The sequence below is a fragment of the Malurus melanocephalus genome, unplaced genomic scaffold, assembly GCF_030028575.1.
Source record: "Malurus melanocephalus ecotype Western Australia unplaced genomic scaffold, MMel_1.1 scaffold_395, whole genome shotgun sequence".
Taxonomy (NCBI): Eukaryota; Metazoa; Chordata; class Aves; order Passeriformes; family Maluridae; genus Malurus; species Malurus melanocephalus.
In genome coordinates this window covers 567,029-592,507 of record NW_026623627.1, presented here as the reverse complement: position 1 = coordinate 592,507, position 25,479 = coordinate 567,029, and the positions used below count along the sequence as shown (strand labels likewise).

The following is a 25,479-nucleotide window of genomic DNA, read 5'->3' as shown; positions in this document are numbered from 1 at the left end:
AACTTTACAGAGCAGAATAATATGCATCTGTATTRGGTGCAAAGCGGCGTGTTTTGGCAGCAGGAGGCTGCAGGGTGCCCTTTGTGGAGAAGGCTACGCTGCTCCAAGCAGCTCTGAGACCCACAGAGATGGACCCACACCAGCACAGCACCCAGGAGMGCCCACAGCACAGCTCACCTGTGCTTAGGAGCAGGCAGCTCCTGCCAGGGGAAGCAGACACAACAGGAAGAAACTGAGGGACACAGGAAAAGGCCCGTGGAAAGGACACKGTGAGGGTGTGGCTGGAGAAGCACCCTTGGGAGAAGGGCTGCAGCTGGGAGGGATTTCTGGGGGACCATGGCCCATGGRGCAGAACCCACACCAGAACAAGGACACCCCTCAGGGACTGGCCCACAACAGGGCAGGGAGCTCACACGGATAAAATAAAATATCACATGGATCTTATCTTACCTTGACTACATGCATATCTACACCATACATTTCTAGCCATTTAGCTTTGTTCAAGTAGCACAATTCAGCCTGCGCCGGGCTCTTTCCCCTATGAACATAAAATTTATACTTCATGGTAAAAAAATTTGTTCGCTTTAAATGCTTTAAAATTCATTCCCCTAACCCTTTGTTTTGGATCCTCAATMTTAATGACACTAAATGGTATTTGAAGCTTAGCTTATGTTTTTACCCTCTTCCCTCCAAATGAAAATAAATCAGAGGACTGAAAATGGAAAAAAATCTAAAATTGCCAATAAGGATGAAAGTTGAGGTAACACAGCATCACTGAAATGTACAGAAAAAGAGTTTGCTACCATCCTGAACACAAAATTTACATTTGAACGAAAGAAGGAGAGAGAAAGATTTATTTCCAACATGAACAGGAAAAAGACCCGACTCCTTAAATTATTGCAAAATAATCTCAAGAAAAAACAATAAAAAATTAAAACTCGCCCCACCAACCTTCCCTAAATTACGACTTGCCATTTGTAGGGAAGGATAGGGCTCAATGCCTTTTTACAACATTTCTCCACTGACAAACATAATCCAAATTTCATGCCTGTTGAAGGGATTTGACTTCGAAAGAGAAGAAAACCTGTTGCTAGAGACCCCACTCCCACACAGGTACTCTACCTGCACTCTTTCCATTTCTGAAAAATGTCAAATTCCATTGCTTCGGTCTGGTTTGGTGCAAACCTGAATTCAGACACGAGCTCTGGTGTGTGCTCAGGGTGCTCACAYTCTCCCAACTCAGCTGAAATCAATCAATTGAGAAGTTAAAAACATAAAGATCTTGGGACGACCAGAAACATTTAATTCCATTATCCCTACAAAGATAAGGATAGGTTACAAGTTCCTAAGCATGTTGTAGAATGAATTTGTGCCAATGCTTTTAAGTTAACGCCCATCTCCCCAACCCCAGTCCCAGTAAATTCAAACCAGATTTCACAGCAGAAGTCAGATAAAGGCATTTGCAGGAGCAGTGTAAGGTTGTGGTACAGAATTCTGACATTCAGGAATGTTATGACTGAACCAGCTTAACTAAAGCCGCTTCTCTGGATTTTAAAGCACTTGTAGGAAATAAAGTTTCTGTTAAAAACAATCAATGCATCTTCTGTTTTAGAAGAAGTTACTTTGAGGCTTCCTCTCAGTGAATACTTTTCATTCTGAAACACTCCCCATTCTATTGCACGCTTTGTTACGTTTCTGTTCATGTCAAAACACGAAGGGAATACCTAGTCTCATGAAACCAGGGATAAAGCTGTGTGGTTTTTTAAACTACAATGGTGGTATAATATTCAGATTAAGTAATTTTTAAGGAAAAAAAAAGAGCTAAAACATTAACATAATTAAGGTGTCACTTTCTACTTATACGCTTAGGCTTCGGTATTTTCTTTTCTAGGAGCAGAACAATTTCCAGCTCCACTGAGCTCAGCAGGAGATGCAAGTGCTGAGCATTTCAGTGGCTGACACCCTTAAGTGCCTTGTGTCTGTGACAGCTTTGCTCCTGGAGCCTCTCAGCTGTGCAAAGAGGCTGCAGCGTCACTGCCTCAGCACCGTGTGGCAAACAGCAGTGGMAAATGCACTGTTCAGTGACACCACATGTCACCTGACATATGATGTGATTCCCAGCCAGGCCTTTGTCACTCACTGTTTCTTAACTGTTTACTACTCTTACTACTACTACAAAAAAAAAAAAAAAGTTTAGAGGGAAACTAAACCCCTTGAAGAAACCAGTTTTATTGCTTCAGGGCATTTTACACTTAACAGCTGCAAAAATTTTATTCAYAGCTAGACTTCAAAAATACCTAGCAGGATCCATCAGTAGATAGGAAGTTACATTCAGAATCCAATCTGTTGGCTGATAACACCTACTAGGTGGTTTTGAGAACTTGAGCTTTGCTGAAACATTTTGCAATCCTGAAGATATTAAACAGATTGAGTTCATTGGTCTTCCTTTCTAATTACTGTCTCACACACATTTTTTTCTCTCAACAGTAATCTTCCATAGTGAGTTACAGTATTCTTATCTCTGTTAAAGAAAAGGACATAGATTTCTCGGCTCTGTAGCTCCTTCATCGAAGCTAGAAGCCCATTTAATACAGATATTGCTAAGAATTACCGTCAGTCTATCTCCAGAATACAAGAGCAAGCCACAGCAAACACATTAGCAAGGAGGACTTCAAGGGRAAAAAAWAAAAGWAAGAATCTGAAGTYTGATGTGYTKCCAACCATGGGAGATTTCTCCACTCCTTAACTGAGAGGGAAGGTGAGGAATGAAGGCTGACTGTGCTGTAAAGAGGATGTGTAGGGATGAGAAGAATCATGAGCTTGTAGGACAAAAGACACAGAGAAGCCAAGGCAGTAGCATTAGGTAGGAGAAAAATACCACYCTTGTTCCTCCTTAGCTGCACTCACTGTTCACTCACTCTCAGGTAAACAAACCATGCTACCTTTTCTATCTCTAAGAAACAGGGCTCCAGAGTAAGAGTCAGGAAGGGACTGTCAGCTCCTGGAACAGGGCTGGAGGGCAGCGGAACAAGGGGCTGTCACAGACTCTGTATGAGGACTGTCRCTACTGCTGTGGAATTGCACTCCCTGAACAACTCAGCAGCACTAATATTTTTCAACACAAGGGCACAGCAGAGGACCCATCTTTTCGTTTGTGTCTTCACGACATGCTCTGGTATGCCTTTCCTCTGTCCTCTTTTTGGGGGAGGGGCAGGGGGGCAGGCATTACATAACACATGTACATACATTATCTGTGTTCTTTAAAAAATAACTGCACAAACTGGGRGGTATTTTTAAAAGGATGCTTCCTAGAATGTTTTTGATACCTCCAAAGATATATTTATTTGTAAACTGATTCTTTTATACAGAGGGAAAAAGAGGATTGCAGTATCCCATGAAGATGTCTTATGATTAGAACTGAAAATTGGAGATTTGAGGAAATGTTTTCCTTTTCAATTTAATGAGCACCTTAAAAAGTGTATCTGGTTTAACACTAAGACCATGCAAAACTAAGGAGGCAGTTAAAAATATTTTAACAGTGACAACTGAAGTTTGAGGGCAACTTTTCCATAGATAACCCTTAAATGGAGCATACTATGTATCTGCTTCACAAGTTAACCCACACTACAAACCAAAGTTACTTGCTACAGAATTTCCTTCACAGGACTGGCAACAAATCAGCACTTTATGTTTGAAAGAATATTCACACAAAACATCAACCTTGGAAACTGCTACTGGAAACCAAGAATTACTCTTAACAGAAAACTTCCTTGATTTAAAAAAAAAGAAGTATGAAATTTAAAGTTTATCCGTGAAAAGACTTTCCTTTCAGCAGGCTCAGACTCCTAATGCCTAAATAGCAATTTATAGCTTTTTCTCCACTCTTAGGAAAGTCACACTAAGGAGAAAGACTGGATTTACTGAATAAATGTAACTTGTTGAGGAGGGAATAATTGACATTTATTTATACTTTCTGCTTAATGATGTTTCYAATGTCAATAAAGTGTAGCAAACTTTACACCGAAAATGCTCATTATTACCTATGTCAGCAAAGAGAATGAATTAGTTGCAATAATTGAAAYAATTTTGGACAAATGTATTGTGATAATGTCAAAATAGTGGAAAACTGAAAAAAAAAAAAAAACCAACAAAAAACCAAAAAACCAAACCAGAAAGAAAGCATAAAAGCAGGTACCCACAGACAGCATCAAGGAGTATTAGTTTTGGTGCCTAGCTGGACAYATCATAAACATGATGGCCAGCTATTGTATTGCATTTACACAGTAATCAGAGGTGTCAGTTACTACCCAAWATGTTGAGGCATCAACCTATTATTCTTTGCTTGGTCCTCCTTGCTTGGACCAGATGTGAGGTTACCGGAGTTTTTATCTGYGAAAACGTAAGCAACAAATCAAATTCGGGCTCTGTACTTCCTCCACCTCAAAAAGACAAATGGAGCCTGCAAGCAGYAGTTCTTTGCACACATAACAACCACAGCTGTGCCACACTGGTGCAACAAAATAACCCACTGCCTTAAGATTTCTGCCTGCTGCTGCTCGGAACTGAATTCCCAGTTTTGCCTGTCAAGCCCATCCAAAATCAGTGAGTTACTTCCACTGCTGCATTAAACCAAGAGACTGTAAGCACTTCATGTGCTTGGCCCAACCACCAGTGAAACACGAAGACGATTTTTCAATTCATTTTGCTGCTGATATGCTTAGAACGGTCTGGTTCACTTTATTTTAGAAAAAAAATAACTTGATTTGAGCTTCATTACCAAAATTTCCTGCCCATCTGGAAAACAAACTGCCTGAAACGGAATGAATATTTGTACTAACATGTTTGCAGCAACACTRTTCTACAATAACCCAATGAAACCCAGTGTCCGGAATTGTTTCTACATATTGAAACTCTTGCTCCTGCCACAGAAGTGATCTTAGCTCTTACCCTCCCATACAATTCTCTCCTCTCCAATACCTGCCACTCCCTCCCTCCTGCCCTGTAACCATCTCCTGTGTCACACACCACAAAGACTTCCTCTGCCAGGCACTGTTCAGGCAGCAGGAAGCTCATATTCACAGGCACCCACCTCCCACAAACCGTGTGCTGAAGGGCCAGCTGGCTCTCCAGGCTGAAGTGGTAACACTTGTGCACACACAACAGCTTCTCCCTCAGTGGAGAGCTATTTTGGGTCCTTCTTTCCTGCTCAGCCCCAGGTTTCCAGGAAACTTTTGTCCAGCTATGCTTTAGAGTCTCCTTCCCCTTATCAATTGTGCTGACATTGGCTAATGCAGTTTAGAAGTTATGAATGGAGGCAAGTCAAGAAAGTGATGTCCCTAAAAATCTTCTCCTTGCATAAAAGAATGGCATTTATATATGAACAGTGAGAACACATTCGTTACAAAGGAAAAGGAACCAATAGGTGAGTTTTTCATTGAAGACAAAACATTTTCTAAAGATTGCCTACCTTGAAGACACAGAGCTGCTAGTTCAACAGCAGTTTCRTATGGGCATTTCAGTCTTAAAAACAAAACAAAAAACCAAACTATAAAAATCATCTCTCTTGTCARTAGATTCCTCTTGCAATAAAGCTAAAAAGAAGCCTAATACCATAACCAATTAATGTGAAAATAATAATTTCCACAAACCAYTAATGCTATGAAACGTCTGCAATTAATTTTTACTTGTATATGATTATTTCCTAAGTTGGTACATTCTGGTTAGCAATAAACGAGATATACTTCACCATAAAACAAGCTTGAACTAACAGAGAAAACACTAAATCAACTAAGAAACCATTTTTACTTCAACACTGTATTTAAGAATATATGGATTTGAGGTATTTTGTTTCTGTAATTAAAAAAAAAAAACAGAGCAGGTGTGAATATCAGTCAGACTATAAACAAACAAAATATTTTTGCAGAGTTGACCAAGAAGTGTTGCACTTCCACTTCCTCCTCTATTTTACCCACCATACTGAAAAAATGTGGCAAGCCCATTAAGTTGTAAAACCCAGGACAGTTTTTGCTCTCTTTAAACATTTTTATCACCTGGTCAATCCCTCAAAATCTTTCTATTTGTCAGTAAYAGTCATGACACACACAAAGTCCTATATGACTGTATTCCAAAGAAAAAACAAAATGCACGTGGGACTGTAAATCATGCTTATAATCTGTGCATGAATCCCATAAAGAATTTAAAAGATCACACAGTTAAAGTAAAATTTAAAATCACTAGGAGATKAACTATCATTAAATTACAGCTGCAAATGTAAAAACGGTACTTACTTCCCTGAAAGAATGTCTTGCCGGAGCTGTAACACAAACAGGTACCTGACAAATAAAAATTCAGAAAGTCAAAGTAATTATTCTAGCTCCACCAGCAGCAAAAACACCCCAATTCATTGAGTAGTAACAACTTTGAATAACTTGCTCTTGACAAAAGAAGTGCCTTTGGTATCACACCCTGCAACTTTCAAAGCCCACACAGCTTTCACCAAAATCAAAGAGAAGAATAKTTTTTGTCCACTGGTTGTGTTTAGRCCATTGTCCAAAGCCCTGCTGTTTAGGGTGTGCTCTATTTGAGCATGCACCTCAGTGACCTAAATGTACTGACACTCCAATATTCTCCCAAGACTGGGGTCTTACCTAATTCAGGCAGGAATYAAACTACAGTATCTAGGAACAAAACACAGATAAAGGCACATAGGCTTCAGGGCTGCCTTCTCAAACACAAACACAGAACAYGGAAAAAGTCCAAATTGGGCAAAAGCAAAGGTTCATATCGAAATGTCACTTAAAAATAGCAGGAAAGTTCTGAATAAAAGAAACCTGAATTCCACAGAGCCCACACATTTATTTAATAAGCCAAGTAGGAACTTAGAGCCTTCAAACCATTGCAGTATTTTAAGCTGTTGCTTTGCTAATCGTCAGCTCTAGGCACGCTTCACTGACACCACTCAGAGCTGGACATGCACAAGTGGCCCAGCTCATGCAAGGGGTGTGTGCAGGACAGGAAGGCACAGGCAGGCTCTGCACTGCTCTGGACACTATGGGGTGAGGCTTACAAAGATGAGTGGCTCCAGAGAAGAAAGCATGAAGCGCTCCTGAGAGCCAATTAAACACAAACAAACCTCTCCTATCTTTACAAAGGATGCTGGAAAGACAAAGCGGTTTTCATTACWGAGGACGTGCAGTGAACACAGTGAAGGAGGAATAGTTGGGATCAGACAGGGAAACAGAAATGAAAAGRCAGATTAAGATTTCTCATGATAACACTATGGAAGAATCAGATTTATCCATGTTAGCTCGTTGTCACATGTCTGATTCACATGCTCAGTGAATAGCTGACTTGCCAATCAAAGCTGGGTATTTCCACATGTAGATTAAGGGTAGACAAGAATACTTCCTGTTCTTATTGATATCCCAGATGATTCACAATCCATGAACTCTTCTAAATTTGCAAGAAAACACTGGGCAGTGCTCCTATCAGTGGCTTGTGCAATGCTGCAGCCCTGCTCTGGTGGGTTTGGCTTACTCTTGTTTTTCTGTGTGCAGGTTGACAAGCATCAACATCCCAATTATTGCTACTCCAAATCAGCAAAATACCTTAGAAATTCATCCCCAACACATAAGTAGAGACACGTTCCTCTCTGTTTTCCCAACTAAACTAACTAATCAGGTCACACACAAATGACAGAAGATGTCTTCCAAAGTGCACTGGGTTTCAGCTGTGTTTTTAAACTGAAAAGAAGACAGAGCAGGTGAAGGGTTTTTAACACTTCCCATTACTATGTTAATTATGATAATGTAATTCTTGTAGTTTGTCTAGAAACTGAAGTCAATTAGAAAGCAGATCTCCAGAAGGAATTGTAACACTCCCCACCTGGAAAGTTCATAGTTACTGTCAATGATGGTTTTTCTTCCATCTCTTACTCCCATTCCATTTCAACTTGGAATGATTTTGAGTCGCATTTACTCAACACGCTACACTGAAAATATKATATAACCACCATAAAGATTCTTTAAAAACCTTAAAGAATCAAAAATTTAAGAATTAAAAACTTCTTAAATTCAAGTTAAAAAAAAAAAAGCAGCACCTATTTGTCTGCTGTAAAATCAATTTCCAGCCCATTTTGATTTTCCTTATACTGTTTCACAGTGGTCTTCCGTCAAGCTTATAATTAAAAGAAATTGTTCACAACACTGAATATTTAGCTGACTAAAGTGTTACTCTAATTAAAATAGTCTTCTGAAATGTCACCTTTCAGCAATAATTAGATCACAAGGCATCAGAGGTTAATACTTTCAGACAAAATGTCTTACTCGATCACAGCAATGATCACATAGCTCAGAAACCCAATCTCGCAGTGACTAGGATCATATGCTTCAGAGGATTAAGCAAGAAATCTTGYTGCAGACAGTAATGCAATAATTTGACCACAGGGGAAATGTAATACTTGTCAGACATGCRCCCTGATGTATGAAGACTTACATCAATTTCCAGAAAACACATATTATTCCTACTAATTTAAATGCATTTTCTCATTAGAGATGTCCATACATCATCCAGATTTTTGGATTATCTTAAGATCCTATACTCGGCTACGTCAGTGGCAAGAATTTCTGTAAGTTAATTATATATTGTATAGGAATATGCCCTTTTATTGAATTACACTGCTGCACTAAATTGATAACAGATATTAAAGACCCTATGTCTGTATCATAAGGTGGTCACAATTAGCTCTTTAATCTTGTCCCAGACAGGGAAAAAAAACCCCATGGTCGGCACAGCAGACAGCAAAGGAAACAGGAACCGCATGCCTGAAGGCATAAGTTTAATGTAAACATCACATGCTCATGAACTACAACAATCAACCATCTTTAAACACCTTAGGCTGATTAGGAGTACACTGATTATTGCCAAGCAAATTAGRAGACACAGAAAGTGCCCTACGGTGAGAGACAGAACAAAAGAAAAGATAAAATAACATTAAGATAGATGAYTGCTATGCAAAGAAGACACAAAGTAAGCAGATACAAAAGATAAGCAAACCCTTTTCTACAGCTGCTCCTTTCCCAATTTTCAGAATATGCCCAAAATCACACCAAGATGCTATGGACCCAGCAAGGTACAGGCCCCACAGAAAACAGCCCAGCAGACCCAAACAAAAGACTTCCAGGTATTTGTAGAGCGACTTTATACAATATGAACTGTACACCTTTTGCTTCCCAGAGAACCACGGGGAAGCAGAAGCAATTCAATCAACTGCTAACCAARAACTCAAGCTGGCTATTCCCACAATTCTGTGGCCTTTGTGCCATTATTAGATCACCCCCAAGTATCAGAGCAAGAGGAACAAAGGAGAGAACTGACATTTCAGCAGGACATAAAGAAAACCCTCTCAGAGGACAGRAGGTGCCAAGAGCAGGTGTCTCCCAGCTGCAGCTCTCCCCACCCCAGCKCTGCCTTTCTTTGCCAACTTCAAAGCACCAGAACACAGCACCTCCTCCCCACTAACACACTTGGAGAGGCCCATGAACCCTTTCTGGCAGCAAATGAAATAGATTRTATTTTTCTGACAGTAGGAAAACCCCTAAGAAGGCAGACAAAATGACCACTCTTAGTAAGAAAGCTCGAATCACCTGCTTAGAGAGCCCCCATGTGCCTGAGATCTCCATCACCCCGTCAGCCACGCACAGTTCCTACCTTGTAAACTCTTCGTGAAGGTTGTTCGGCTCTGACGAATAGTATTTAATTCGAAAATGCAACGTGTACGGAGGTCCAACTGCACAGGCAGAGATTTTAGATGGGGAGAAAAGATTTATTTCTATTTGTTGCACTCCAGCTAAGGCAGAACAGTCGCCACACCATCCCACAACACAAGAAACCCAAGATTAATTACATTTTGAAAATTCCTCAAAGAAAATACTTMATGTTTTTAAAATTTAAAAATGCATGCAATAAATAAAAAAAAATAGATGACTACCATACTTTATGATACTCATTAGTTCAAGTTTATCGAGGCAATATTCCATTTGGCAAATATATTTTTGTTCAAAGAGGTGTGCCCCACAGCATGCTGTGAATGACAGCAAGTTCCAGGTACTCTGCCTGTTGCTGGACCCAGGGGGAGATGGAAGGAAGAAGGAAGGAGAGTGTGATGCTCCTTCTTACCAGGCACAAACACTAGCACTAAACAGAAAACCCCTACCCATTATATCAGCTTTTGATTAAAACACATGAATGAGAAAAGGTAAGAGAAACAGGGAAAAAAAGTGCTGGAAAAGGCTATGGAAAGTACCCATGAACACAGAAAGCTAGAAAATTCCATGAAGTTGCAAGAACTGTGTTTTCTCATGTCAGAAGTTGAATGCCACTGTGATTTTCCATGTAACACAGATAATAAGTTATCCAGCTACCATGAAACTGTGATCAATGCATCCTTATCTGAGCCTTCTGACCAATGGCCTGCTGATGGATAAGGYAGTTTTCCACACTTTTCTAAGGTCTTCTGTAACACCACATCAACACAGTGAACATGTGCCTATTAATGATTCTTCTACTAAATAATATGCAGCTAAAATTCAAATAATTGGAGCTTTGATTCTGTCTCCATGCACAGCTCCTGTAAGTCAGGTTACAGAACCCTGGGCTCGCAGTTTGGCACCACTGTTGAGGTCTGCATGGGTGAGATAATGACTTGGAAAAAAAGCAGTGAGCAACATATATCACGAAAGAGGAACTCTTCTCAAAGCATCTGCTGAATGCAAGGTGAAGAAATGTATCCCGTTGCGAGCCAGACCTTTGTAACACCCAACAAATCACTTCTCTAATCGGCATTCCTCAGAGCCAGGATTGGCCAAATTCTCTCTAAAACTGGTCCTTCACAGGTTAAACACAGACAAAAATGTGCAACTAAACTGAYTGAAGGTTTTACTGAATCACTGATTTTCCAGGAGAAAAGGACAAAGCTATCACAGAAACTGCAGCTGCAAATCAGTCACTTAAGGTAAAGGATGTGATGAAAAACCGAGAAAACCAAACACCAAAAACCTTACCCACAGCAACTGTTTTCACTATGGATTTCAGTAGGCTGACACCCACACACCATGGAGTGACACAGAGTATCCTAAAGGCCTTTGAAGAACTCCACCGTTTACTAAAATCATCGAGATATTTTGGTACTTTTCAAAAACAAAGGCAATCAAGACCCATCTCTGTGAGGTTTTTGCAAGGGGGTCAACAATTTCCTTGAAAAACACTGCATTTTAACCTCACAGAAGCCAGGTCTTCAGCTGACCATGACTGTTGCCAAGTGCAGTATTGTAAYAAAACACATTAATGTCAATGCTGTACTGTTCCCAAACCTACAACCAGATTATCAAAAATTCAGGAGTTACTTCCCTGCCATAGATAACTTTCACAGAAAACTCAGTGGCACAACCCCAACCCTTCCATCCAAAACTACCTTAGTTTTGAAATAGCTGCTGTTTCATCAATGTTTGACAAAACAGCAGGTATCTCTGCTAGTTTTACTTCTAAAATAATAAACAATTAAAAAAAAAATCATAATTACACAATGAAATATTTTCCATTCGCTCTCTGAAAAAAATTGCAGGATATCTGTTCTGGATTAGAAGCAGTGACAGGAACTSTGATCTGTGTCCAGGCAACCTGACTTCACAGATCAGACTGAAATAACCTGGCAACCTACTCTGCACAGACAAACAGAATGTGTTTAACAAGGGCTACTGAAGACTGGAATCCTGCTTAATAAGTGCTCTTGCATTCAGACATAATACAGTCAGACAAGTAACCATTACATTAAAACTATTTCTGAAGAAATGTTTGTTCCATTAAAGGCCATATTTAAACATGCTCAATCATGTTCTAATAAACTAAGTTCAAACTCTTTAGGAAGTAACAAAATAAACAGGCAGAAACATAGTACTTACTTTTTATTTGCTTCTTAATGAATTTTGAATGGTCCAACCAGTGCTAAAAAAAGAAAATCCATACTTAAAAGCAGTTCCATTCCAAGACTTTGTTGCCTCCATAAACTAATTACAATAAAATTTAACAGATAAAAATCTCTTATAAGGAAAATATTGCCATATTTATTTTCTAAACTTCTGCACATTGATGAAAGTGTTTATTGGCACTTTTAACACCTTCTTTTCTTCCACATGGGAAAACTTGATTTATAAATTCATCACTACAGCCAGGGAAGTCACTCTTCCAGAGAAGAAACCTCAAAATCCAAGGCCACGAGGCAGTGGTGAGTAAGGAAAGCACCCTTTTATCCCAAACCCCTAAATGCCAAGCCTACTTTCAACTCCCATTTGACAGAGAACTTCCAGATCCTGTACTATCCTGCCTTCCACTGCTCACAGCCAAGCTTTTTCAAGGGAAGGACAGAAACTTAACCCCACTAAAAGCATTTGGGAAACACTGCTGTATACCCCACCCCTTCCTTTTTAAACTAAAGCAACAGATCTGGAAGAGAAGCAACGATGATGACAAAAACATATGATTCCTGGCGAAGTTTATGCACTCTCTTGTCAATGCAAGTTGCATCTACAGAAAAGCAGCAATAAACACAATCTGGTGTAAATTTAGCATAAATCTTTGACTGTCTCTGCTCAATGTCCTACACAAGGCTGCAATCTGATTTGAAGCAACTCCATGTAAATGTTTCTGTCATGCAAAGTGATAAAAGAGCTTTGGATTTCCTTGAAATAAATGTTTTTCTATCATTACATATATTTTAAAATTATAAACTAGGTACTACGAAACAAAATCTTAGAGACAAAAAACAAACCCCCTTMCTTCTTTCCCACTAAATAATTAATGTTTTCAGAAAAGGGGTAATCTCTCAATTACTACTTATCATTCCACCAACACCATGCTACCATGGCTAAATAAATGTGAAAAATTATTTGTTGGATAATAATAGTGGTATTTATTTACTAAGTATATTCTAAACCAAGGCAAAAATTTATTTATCACAGGTGTAGATGTGTATAGATCAAAAGCCCGATAACTTACGACCCTTAAGGTAAATAAATCTCACAAGAGGTAGAAAGAGTAAGAGAAATGGAACAATTATTCTGAAGGCKATTTTATTTGCAGGGTACTTGCAAGACTCCCTTAGGTGACGCTGCCAAGAAATCCATTCTTATAATCTGAGAAATCTCTATCAGAATAGAAACAAAACATTACAGCAGCTCATACAAACACAATCCTTAGAGCTGCAAGTAATTTACTTTGTCTCTACTTTGCTCTCTTCTGAAAAGTTATTTACAGCTTTGTGAAATCCCAAAATTCTGCTAAGGAAAAAAATGCCAACATTGAAACTTGGCGCTTTTTTTTTTTTTTTTTTTTTTTTTTTTTTTTTTTTTTTTTTTTTTTTTTTTTTTTTTTTTTTTTTAAATCAGAATTGTGCAAGTCTGTTACTTTCACATTTCCAGGGCAGATTAATTTTTTATTCTTCAAATACCTAGCTACAAAAATGTCCTTCTATTCAATATTTATTTTGGCTAAAGGAAAACCACTCAAAGACAAATATAATGAATCCATTAAGCGAAAAGTTTAGCCTTCATGTTAAATAAAATCAAACACAAAAAACATCTATAATACATGCAAAAAGTCCTCCAAAAACATTTCATCTGTGACTCCTGTTAGTACGATGTTCTGGAAAAAACACTGCACAACCTGAACTACAATAATTCCCAAAGAAATAACAACTGAYAGTCCATTCCTTGAAATGTGGTCTTTAAGGTACATTAAAGGTCAAATAAGAGCAAGYTTCAAACGGATTATCTGCAAGTATGAATACTTTAAATAATGGCTAAAAATATAAAACTGACAAGACTTCAGGAACTGCTTAAGCAGACCACTAAATGCAACTGCATCTTAGACAGGAAAATATTGTCACTCTCTGTACCTGAACAGCCAGAAGCAGACTGCTCCAGGAGATAAATCAGAGCAAGCATTAAAGTCATCTSTCTTCAGAAGCAACAGTGAGCTGCTGTTTTACCCCGGTCCCACACTGCACATCACAGCTGTGTGAGATGTGCCACCACACAGATCATAAATACAAAAAATACAAACACAGAGGTAGGGCATGGACTGACAGTATTACTAGCCCAGAGCTCCCAGGCCTGCAAGTTTTCATGCAGATTTATGAACCAACACMAATTTCAAAGTCGGGTATTTTGTGCAATTTCTGTGAAAATCAGGCTGAATTTTAACACTTCTTTGCCTCAGATAATGTCAGAGGGCTTCTTCACACTGTGTACCACACCAGCTTTCCAAATGTCCCTCTGAGCTGAAAAAAAATCCTAGCATTCTAGCTGAAGCCCAAAATAGGTCTGGGCTTGGCTACGAACTGCTTGCTGACTCAATTAGAGGGAAGTGAAAGCAATGAACTCTGAAGTCTCACTAGGAAGATGAATAAAACCYGAGAGCCTTGCTCTCTCAGCAGCTAAGACTGCAGCTCTGCCTATCTTGTGCTCTGGCTAAACACCTGTACATAATTCCAGGACCTGGACTCACCAAAGAATCTTAACTATGGATCTCATCGTGTAGGACCAAGACTGACCACACTCATTTCAACCATACAATACCATAATCYCCATATCCTGTTTGAACTCAGAAGCAGCAGTGCAGAACAAGGAGAAGGAAAGGAATAAATTGCTTTAGGACCATGTTATGATGTGAACACAGTGTCTATGCTACTTTACACACAGTAAGGAACAAAAAACCCAAACCTGATCAACCTGCAGGTAATCAGGATTCTGTGATTATGCTAGAACAGAACAAGCAGTTCAGCTGGAAGGGAGCTATGATGACTATGTAGTCCCACTGCCTGATCACTTCCAGTTACTAAGGCATTGTCCAAACATCTCTGAAACACTGACAGGCTTGGGACATCAATCACCTCTCTAGAAAGCCTGTTCCAGTGTTTGAGAATCCTCTTGGTAAAGAAATACTTACCAATGTCCAGTCTAAACCCCCCCTGATACTACTTTGAACCATTGCTATGCATCCTGTCACTGGGTATCAGGGAGAAGAGTTCAGCTCAGAACCACCCTCTCTACTWCCCATCATCAGCTGTAGAGACCACTGTGGTCCCTCCTTTAATTCTTCCAGTCATGTAAACTGGAAGGTCAAATGCTGGACCAACTTCCATTTATTCCTCTTTAATCTCAGTAAAATTTCTTTGTTCTGCTAAATGAGTAATGCTTCCTATGCTATTAACTGACAKAACACAGTAACCATTGACTGGCATTCCTGTGTTGAAAAAACACACCAATCAATTCCACATGAAAGAAACATCATTAAAAAAAGAATTTCTTAAAGCACTGGAAGCATGTATTTACCCTGGCACGCTTTCCTGTAGGTCACTCAAGTCATCTAAGTGAAGAGGAAAAAGTAAGTATCTCAACATTGCCTAAGTGGTAGCAGCCAATATTTTCTCAAAATAGATTTGTAACAAGGGAAAGATGCATTTGTGTCAAAATACAGGAGATAAACTGCGGCTGCTAGAGCAGTTGAGGTGAGGACCACGTGAGTGCCAAATGAAGACTGAAAGGAGGATCACCACAGGTCAGCACAATCCTATCACACACCTGAGCTTTGCAAATTCCACGCCTCTCTACTTGCTTCCTAAAAGAATGAAAATTCCTTGTCTTGATTTACACAGCCCTCAAAGGTGACCTGAAAAGGAAAAAAATTGCATTTGACCCTTTCTGCTTCGCTTTCTTTGTTAGTTCAAAATGCGTGATGAACATTTTGAATAGACTGCTCTCTCTTGTGCTTATTTATATATTTGACTATCAGTAAGAAGCAGCCCATTTTTACTGGAAGTTTTATCTGCTGTTGAAAAATATTGCTTTAATGCTTTCTCAAGGCATGCCTGGAGGTGCAAGAGGGAGAATTACACTCARTGATCAAGTTCAGAAAAGAAGGCGTGTTAAACAAAAGCTGGCATCTTTAAAACCAAAAGTCAATTATCCCTTCAACTGTCTTCTTGTTTTTGGGTATCCAAGGCACCTGAATCCTACCAAGCTGCCTKCCATTACTCACACAACCTTCCAAAGCAGAGAGGTTAAAAGTGTATGTGTCACACAGGAGGAAGGAATTGCCAGAAAACCCAAGCCAATAAAAACTGTACCAACCAAACCACAGTTTGGGGACTTCTCTACATTTACAGATTTAAAAGGGAGCAAAGGAACAAAAGTCCTSTTTTTTTTTTTGCAGGTCACCTTTCAATATTACTATGGTAGCAACAGAAAACAAATGAGAACTGGGGTCATGTAGAAACTCAGGGTGTACACAACATATACTCAGAAACAGGATAAACTCCCAAGAGTTCACAGCTTAAAACAAYGAGCTATTGTTTCTCGTGTTTCTCTGATCCCTCCCAGGAAGTTTTGCTCCTCCTGGAAATGAAAGCTCCCCTGACTGGTGGCTTCAGCTGCCTACGGAAAGGTTGTAGAGAAGATGAAGACCAAGAATGAATTCCAGGGCAGAAGGRTGTGTGGGACCAGACTCAGGAGAAATCCCAGCCACACAAAAGGACTGTCACCATGAGGCTGTTCAGAYAAAGCACAGGTGTCCACAAGGACTGTGGAGCCACCATCCTTGAGGGTGTCAAACATGACTGAAGAAGGCCCAAGAAACCAGATACAACTGAAGCTGCTCTGAGGAGCTTGGATACAAACACCCCCTTCAACAGACAAGGCTTGCTGGCATCTTCAGGATGCTGCTCTACAACCTCACCTACCCAACTAGAGAAAAAAAAAACAACCAAAAAACAAAAAACAGGGAATGCACTTCTACTCACATTATAAGACCAAGCCGCAATTAATGAGGTGAGCAGTTTGAATCTGGGCTCAGATGAGACCAGCTTTTCACAAAATACKGTCAGGATCTTACTACAGGAGTTTCAGTCTCAGTAGGTCAGTTTTAGTTTAGAGCCTTTTTGGATCCTACTGTCAGCATCGCATGGAGGGATGAGGGGACAGGGGGACAGTGGCACAGCAGCACATCAACACCGCTGCAGGCGTGAGGACCAACCTGACCCCAGTGCAGAGTTTTATTGGTTTTCTAAATTGTTCAGAGGCCAGACACAAGTCAGAGCAGCTGACCTCGAGCAGTCCCCTTCCACTGCCACCATTCTGCAGCTCCCATGCCAGGTTCCCTCCTGCCTGTGAAGAGCTGCCACCTTCCACAGGCCAGACACGGTGAGATGGTGCAAGCAATGCTGGGGGCGAGTGATGCTGTCCAGCAGCATAAGGGCTGATGGAGCTGAGATAAAAATCCTCTAAACTGTGATTTTGGGAACAATAATGCTACAGATGCTAATTCCAGAGCCATGACGCACTGGTGAGCCTTAATGGCTCTTTACCATCCCTGTCTGAGATCTCCAACCACATATTGTATGGAATTCATGGAAGCCTGCCCTGTCCCTGTCTGAGCCAGCACAGGGCCAACTCAGAAGAACTCTGATAAATGATTTGGTTCAACTGCAGACCAGATAAACTAATCAAAAATAATGGACAGATATTAGGGGCAACCTTCAAGACCATTATCTTATCCTAATTCATATGCATGTGATAACCAAAGAATATTGCACTTTGCAGACGTGATGTGACAGAAGTAAGCGGTAGAATTATATAAAATATAATATAAAAAGCTTGCCTTGTGTAGTATATGTCTCATTAGATTTACTTCACAGACAATGAAAGCTGATAGCACTCTAAATCAATTCTAGCAATTAAAAGCAAGTTACTGTTAATTTTGATGCCTGTGTCCAAACATTCAAAAATAAACTGAAGGGATTTGTAACAAGCAGGCAAYAAATCTGACTAAATCTGTGGAAGAAAACTGAGAAAACCACTTCATCTTACACGCCAACTACACACAAAGACAAAAGAAACCAGAAAAAGCTGTTTGCTGTCCTAAATAGACCTCTTTGCACTTAGCAAAGAGGTGCAGAAGCATCACTGACAGAGTGTCCCAACCACCTGTCCTGTATGGCTGCTTCTCAAGTCCCTGTCAGAAAAACATCCTCTCAACACAGCAAGAGCTACTGGAAAACTGAAGACTGCAGGTGCTCTGGGAATTGTCAGTGTTTTGGAGTGTTCCACCAAGTGTTCACAGAACACAATTTAGCCCTGGGCAGCCACAGCTGGACATGTTCCACATTCATCCGGTGTTCTGCATCGCTGTGGAGTCAGCCACACTGCCTTTGTGCAGTTACTGAAGTGGCATTCCCAACACTGCCACTACTAGAAACGGAAGCATTGGGTGCTACAGGATATTCTACAGATTGGGGGACCTGTGACTGGTGTTTGTTATTCTGGGCTACAATATACAGACACATGTCTTGCAACRACCACAGTCCCAAAGTATTTATCATTCAGAGGAACAAGGAGATGGAGGGAGGGGAAACTGAGTCATAGAGGAACTTCAAAGCTTATTCACAGGCAAAATAGTATGTTTCCAACAGCAGCAGAAAAGGAAACACTTGGCATTATCAAAATATTTACCAGTCTCCCTTCTTCCCCACATCCAGTGTGTCGAAAAATAAGGCTTGTCCCTATTTTCTTCTGGCTAATGAACACTAGTTAAAATACTAAGAAGTACAAAAGGAAAACRACTCCCAGATATCACACTGAGGTTAATTGACTAGTTTGAACTGCTCATTTTTCCACATCCCTCACATCTTAAGAAGTCATGGAAGTAATTTCAAAAGCAAGCAGTTGAAAAAACCTGATCAATGAGCCCTCAAAAGAAAATTCAAATAGATAGAGCAGAGGAAGCCATAAAGCACTGAGCCCCTACAAGTCCCTGACCCAACACCTGCTGAAACATCCAGGAGTCTAGAACCTGATGTGTAGAGGTAACAAAGGCACTCACATTATTCTTGGTTGTTCAGCTTGCTTCCTACCCAACCCCTGGCTCTGCCGAAATCCTTTGTCGTCATTCAGACATGATCCTGACCTCCCAGAAAAGCCTGGTCAGAAGGCTGCCTTTCACAGAGGTGAGGATCTCACTGTCACAATCAATGCATCCTGACACTGGGCTGCTGCTGGTTAGGCCAACTCTGGGCAATACAGTTCAGGCCATGTTTTTTCCCTCCTGTTTCTGTACTTGGAGCAGTTGCTTCCATGAAAGTCTATTTCGCCTCTACACAATCTTCTCCATCTCCTCCCTCCCATGTTTTCTGACCTCTTGCATCAAAACCCAATTAGAATTTGGTCAACACTCAGAAGTTCCCATGAAAACTTGGTTTASCAGGACAATTCACYKCAGGTCAGTCCTGGCACTCATCTCYCCAGKGAACCCCGGTCCCCACCACAGCCACAGGCACCTGCAGGAGTGTCCCCACATCTCAGTCCTGCTGTACACACCCTGTAAATCCAGTGCTTTCCAACGTGCCAGCACACTGGCTGCATTCACACATCCTCAAAATGTCTCAACCGGCTGCAGAGCATAGCTGGGAAAGGCTGTTCACGTGGGAAAGGCTGTTCCACACAGACCTTCTTTAAGCTGTGACTTTAGAGATCAGACATAAAGGACTTAAAGGACTTAGAGGATCACTGAAAGAGACACATGTGAGAAAAGGGGCATTTTCATTCTTTTGCTTCCATGCATTCGCAAGGAGGGCAGCAACTCATCGGTACAAACTTTAAAAAAAAAAAAAAGAATTCAAAGATTTATCTTGAAACTTCTTCTACCTCTATTACTCTGTAACTGTTCTTGTGAACAGGAACAAAATCAAGATGGAAACAAGCAAATTACAAGCCAATAAACACAGTCTATGAATTCCTGTAAAACACMGCAGGGGTTGGGAGGGTATCCACGTTTTGGTAAGACAGGACAGAGAACTGGAACAAAAAATGCAGCTGTAAAAATGAAGATAACTAAATCTTGAKAGACCTAAAGTACAGAGCTCATGAGGAGGTATTAACCACAGAAATCCTTTATCTTAAGACGTTTTAGAATAATAAAAAAGGGAATGACACTCCTGGACAGAAAATGAATAAACATTAGCTACCCATGTAAGTGCCAAGTACCCAAACCAACCATGTGGCACACAACCAGTTTCTACAAAGATCAACAAAATACTTCCTCGTGGCAACTGAACTTTAATAGTATGATCTCCCAAGATTGTATTATTGCCAATCCCAACCTCAACTAAAGCYTAAACTTTCAATTTTGAAGCCAACTTTCAAGGCCTAAAACCCCCAGCTTTTTTATCTAAGCCACAGCAGAGACCTCCTACATCAGAGTGACACTCTTCAATCACCCCAARCACCACATCTCTGTTGAAGTTCTGTAACAGCTGAACAAGAAATTACTTTCTTGTATTAGAGTATTTCTACTTCTGGTTAATAGCAAATAACTCTAAATATAACAGTACACGAAGTTTAGAATAAGCTATTAGATTATTATCTACATCCTTCTATCCTTCTGCATCCTTTTACATTCTTCTAATGGTTTTCTCCAAAGAGCACAAGAGATAAACTAATGCAGASTTCACTGAATAGGCTTTACAGTACTTTCTGCATTACTGCTGACATCTCACTTTTTACAGCTTTGCTGGGATTTTCTTTTTGCATTAAAAATAAGCTGTTCAAACAATTAAAGTTTTTTCTCTTTCAAAGCAGATAATCTCTAATCATGATTTTGTTTTCTAAAMCACAGCTATCAACACTGCTTGTCCCAACTCTCTGGCAAAGTTACAGGACTGCAGGAAACACAGTGCWCTCAAAAGCATCTGGCCTTGGAGCACACAGAAGCAATCTCCACTATTCAAAGACTATTTTGTGCTCTCTTATTTATAATAGTGGCTTAAAGATGTTTAGCCCTTAACAATACACCCTCAAGGGGTTTACACAACTTTAATCTCCCAGTCCCCCACTTGCCATTGTGTGGCTGGGCTGGCACTATGCAGAGGCCCATGAAGGCTATGCATTAATTGCTGTGCAAACAAAAAGAGCAGTTCACAAGTACAAAACAGACCAAGGAAGGGYTGTTAAAGCATGGAACCTCTTGGCAGAGGGTGCTGGGCAAGATAAAACCTTGTGCCTTGAAGTTCTCTAAGCTCTACTCTCTGCCCAGCTTGAGCCAGACCAAAAAAAAAAAAAATAATGAAAAAAAAAAGAACTGAGTATGAGCTTTTGGCCTTGCACTTCAGTGAAGGTAAAAAACTTTGCTCTCAGCACTCCTCTTAATTCAAGAAACCATAACTCTAACACTAAAGCTCTGCAACCAGAGCTGGCTTTCTAGATTCCACAATGGCTGTTTGCAGCCCTTATCCCTGTTGTGACTGCAGATGCATCATGTACTTCCCCCCTTTAATACAGAACAAAGACACAGCACACAAACAAAGCTAAAACACTTCTGTGTATGGGCACATTTTGTCCTGAACATCAGTGACAGCCACRTGCAGAAGACATGGCTGCTCACATCTGCTTCATCCTCCTCACCAGTCAAAAGAGTCCTTCAGTTTTGCAAACATACAAGAAAATGAGTGTTCTCAGCTTCCTCAGCCAGGCTTTGGGCTGATCTGCCCTCATTCTTGCTAAGAAAGGATATTTTGCTCTCCCTTTCTGCTTCCCCTCTTTCAAAGCATTATGGAACTTCTTGCTATGTAACTATTCCCAGCTCTCAGATTCCCAGTTGGATGATTTGACAATCAGTGACAATATAATGTGTTTTTCCCATTATGAGCAGGCTCTGCTCTATTAGCTGTGTCCTTATAATTAGGTCCATCATAAAAGTACACACAGTTCATATAAAAGAAATTTTATCAGGACTAAATTTCTTAAAAATTCTAAACCCATTATGGACATACTTCATTCAAAACATCAGTCACCAGTTATATTAACTTAAATTAACTYAGACATCAGGATAATGTTTAAATAGATTAACAGCCCTTGTCCCCAAACCCACAGACGCCCTTCTTCCAATATCAAGTCATTGTAATACCCACATGTGTTGTTTAAAGACACTGGCACAACACAGATGATAATGCAGCTACTAAAACACTGTTCCATTCTTTGACTCAAGTTTGTTAGAGAATAAAGCTGAGAATTTCAGGATGACACAATCAGAACCCAAATTTCCCAAGATGTCAGTAYTGCAGCTACATTTTCCCATTATTCTATTCTATTATCCCAGAGYAGACATCTTCTGTTGCTTCATGGAAAAATCATTTACATACTGACCAGAGAGCACTAAAAGAAACACTTATTTTCCAAGTCTGCCTATTCTCTACCCACAATGCAGGTTTTTGTCAAACTGCCTGTTCACATGGARTAAACAGACAAAGGAAAAGATTAAATATATGGCAATACAGTATAACAACAACATTGTAGTCTTTTAACCGTGTCCTGTTAATGTATCTAACTATTTGGATCTGTAAGTATGTTTTTTCTTAATTTATTTATTTTACCCGTAGATACTGGAGGTTCTTTGGTAAGGGAGAGGAGGAGAACTTKTAGCTACAACTTTTCACTATTGCAAATGGACCTAAACCTACAAAGCAACATAATCTGTGCATGGAAAAACAGAAAGAGTTACAAGAAATCCTTGTTTGCAAAACATTTTGARTACCATGAGCCTACCAACCATAAAGCACATTTTTCTTTACCCACATGCATTGCTTTTTTACTTGTGTGCAATCAAGGCACATTCACATCACATAAAATGACACAGGACTCATTTAGAGAATGCAGCTTTATGTGCAAAAACCAAACATGGCATCACTTGTTTCAGCAGTACATCCCCCAATGCCTACAACTCTCCATGGAACTGCACCAGCAATACATTTATACTAGGCAACATGAACCACTACAAAACATAAAAATCAACTATAGTTATACTTACTGTAATTTGGGAAGCRTCCATGAATTGTAGACCAAAGTAATCAGTTTCTACAAGGTCCAAATGATACACAATCTGGTCAAACAACTCCTGTCCCTTTGCATTTTTCTGTAACAGAAAAGAAAATGCTTTTTTTTAAAACCAGTCAGGTTTTGTTGGGTTTGTGGGTTAGTTTGGGTGTTTTTCTTTTTAAGTTCAAATGTGTGAGAAGAGATACAAAAAGGAAAATAATATCGAAACAGCAATCCTATTTTGAAGAATTGCACTGACATTTCCTTCTATTTTCCTCAGAAAACACAGAGTGACATGCTGCTCTTCTCTGCAGCTATTACAACAGCATCAGATTTCACTCTCAAAGRAAACTTTCCAAGTTCATCATAACTAAAAATGTGTAAGAGAAAGGAAAGGCTCATGTCCTACAAGTGTTCAAAGTCACAGAGCCATAATTTTACACCTCAGGAAGTCTGACTCTACAGGAAAAGTTGGCTTGACACACTGCCTGAAATCTACTGCCTATCAACAGCAACTGCAATATGCAGTGCCATACCACCACTGAAGCTGCAAAATAAATTCTGAACAGCCTAGATACCTGAAGAGCACTGTGAAGAAAACTAATGTAACACGGTAAGAAACTTTCACTTGTGCTTCCAATTGCCATCATATGTACAGCCTTTAAATGAAGAAACAAAAAAGGGCCAAAAAAGCTGTAATTCCTACTTGGTGTGCCACCTGAAACACACAGTCATGGAAATAAAACTAAAGCACCAACTATGAACTACAGTTACATGTAGAAAAGTCTGCAGATCTTAAAGGTAGGCTGCATTTGCCTCGGTACTTGTTTTGAGGTTAAGGCAAGAAGATAGACACCCATTCTTCAACACTAGAAATCAAAGCTTGAGATTACAGGTGGGCAGGAAGAAAAGTCAGTAAAAGCCCAATTTTTCATGCAAATCCTGTTGAGTTACTTGGAGAAGGAAGTTTTTTAAGTTCTTGAGCAAAAACACCCTTTAGCTAAAAACACATGAGATGGTCAGAAATCTGAGTAACAGACTGAAGCTATAGCTATACTTCATAAGGACCAGGATCCACTTTTGTGACTGCTGTCCCTCTTACACCTTTCAGGATTTTTCTTCTTTCAATTTTTATTTTTTAAAACTAACATATTAGGMATTTCCACTGCACCCCAAAATGTAGCAAAATTCACAGAGTTAAGCAATCAGTTCCTTTAGTTTGGCCTTCTGCACAAAGGCAGCATCAATCGTAACATACAGAACTCCTGTTCAAGGTTCTAAACTGACTAAAATCAGTCTTCCACAATAGACAAGATGACAACTTACACCTCTCTTTTTTCCAAGAAAGTCAAACAAGTTCAGGTATAGGTAGCAAATTTAATTTAAGTTGTATTTTTTTTTGTTTTGTTTGTTGTTTTACTAACAAAACAGAAGCACAGAAATTGAATTGAATCAAATTTCAAGAGCAGCTTTAGGTCCTCCACTGAAACAAGTGGCATAAAAGCTTAATACCAAAATAATATTATCATTGTAAAATACTGTTTCATTATTTTGAGAGGGGCAAGAGGCGGATAACAGACATTCTTAACCAAAGTTCAACATTCTATTGAAAGCACATGAGAATACAATGGCTTCTTAAAACAGCACATTACTAAGAAATCATCATCTTTACTTGTACAAAAATTGCTATAAACTGAACAAGAAGTATGCAGAATGTGTTCTCACATGGAGTAAAATCAGCACTTATTAAAAGAAGTCAAACCAGAGCACAGCAAAATTTAAACAGATCCTGCTTAAATGAGGGAGGAGAAAACCCTCAAAAGCAATAAAAAGAAATGGCAGCACACGAAAAATTCACAAATCTAGGAAAAATGCACTTGATGCCCTGCTCTGCTCGTGGTTGTTTGCTTTATGGCATTAACTACCAGTATATGTTTATCTTCCACTGCCACACACCCAATAGAAACCAGAGAGAGTGCACTCCACCTTCTGTACCCAAACAGCAGTTAATGTTTAACATGTGTTACATGGGGAATAGCTCTGCACTGCACGGCTGGGYCATAAAATGCAGTATTACATACATAGCTTACAGGAGATTGTAACATTTAACTTGTCGCTAAATGAGCTGTCCCAGCAAATCGTATCACTTCGACAACAAAGCTGCAGCAGCCAACAAACTGCTGACAAAAAACTTTGAGATGTTGCATTACAGAGGGAGGAAAAAAGTGACTAATTCCTTTCTTCTACTAACTGTAAAGGATGAGCTGTTCTKTATTCTGCCTTTTCAATGACTGACAATCCAGGGGTCAGACTGTGGACTGATAAATTGACACCTGTGCACTGCAAGAAATGGGTGCAACAGGCAAAACAGAAAGCTTTTTCCTTAGGTGTTACATATCCATGAGATCCATGTGGTCTCTAAAGCAAAAAAATATCTGTATGAGAAYAAACTTTTGATTTTCACAGTCTTTTTCGTCACCCCTTCTTCTAGACAAAACAGAAACTAAAAACAAAAATAAAAATGYTCCCCCTTTCAAAACCTGGTACATCAAGACTATGAAAA

General features: G+C 39.7%; 1 protein-coding gene across 2 annotated transcripts in view; it reads right to left on the bottom strand.

Annotated features, from left to right (window-relative positions):
* The window catches only part of EPB41L4B (erythrocyte membrane protein band 4.1 like 4B), a 168,621-nt gene that overhangs the window by 95,123 nt on the left and 48,019 nt on the right, over positions 1-25,479 (bottom strand). For both annotated transcript variants that reach the window (XM_057379242.1, XM_057379241.1), the window contains exons 2-8: positions 22,909-23,013; positions 11,958-12,000; positions 9,709-9,787; positions 6,288-6,332; positions 5,468-5,520; positions 1,123-1,243; positions 451-538 (exon numbers count right to left, since the gene is read on the bottom strand). In XM_057379242.1, the coding sequence (XP_057235225.1) occupies positions 451-538; positions 1,123-1,243; positions 5,468-5,520; positions 6,288-6,332; positions 9,709-9,787; positions 11,958-12,000; positions 22,909-23,013 (534 nt within the window). The remainder of the gene's footprint in view (positions 1-450; positions 539-1,122; positions 1,244-5,467; positions 5,521-6,287; positions 6,333-9,708; positions 9,788-11,957; positions 12,001-22,908; positions 23,014-25,479) is intronic.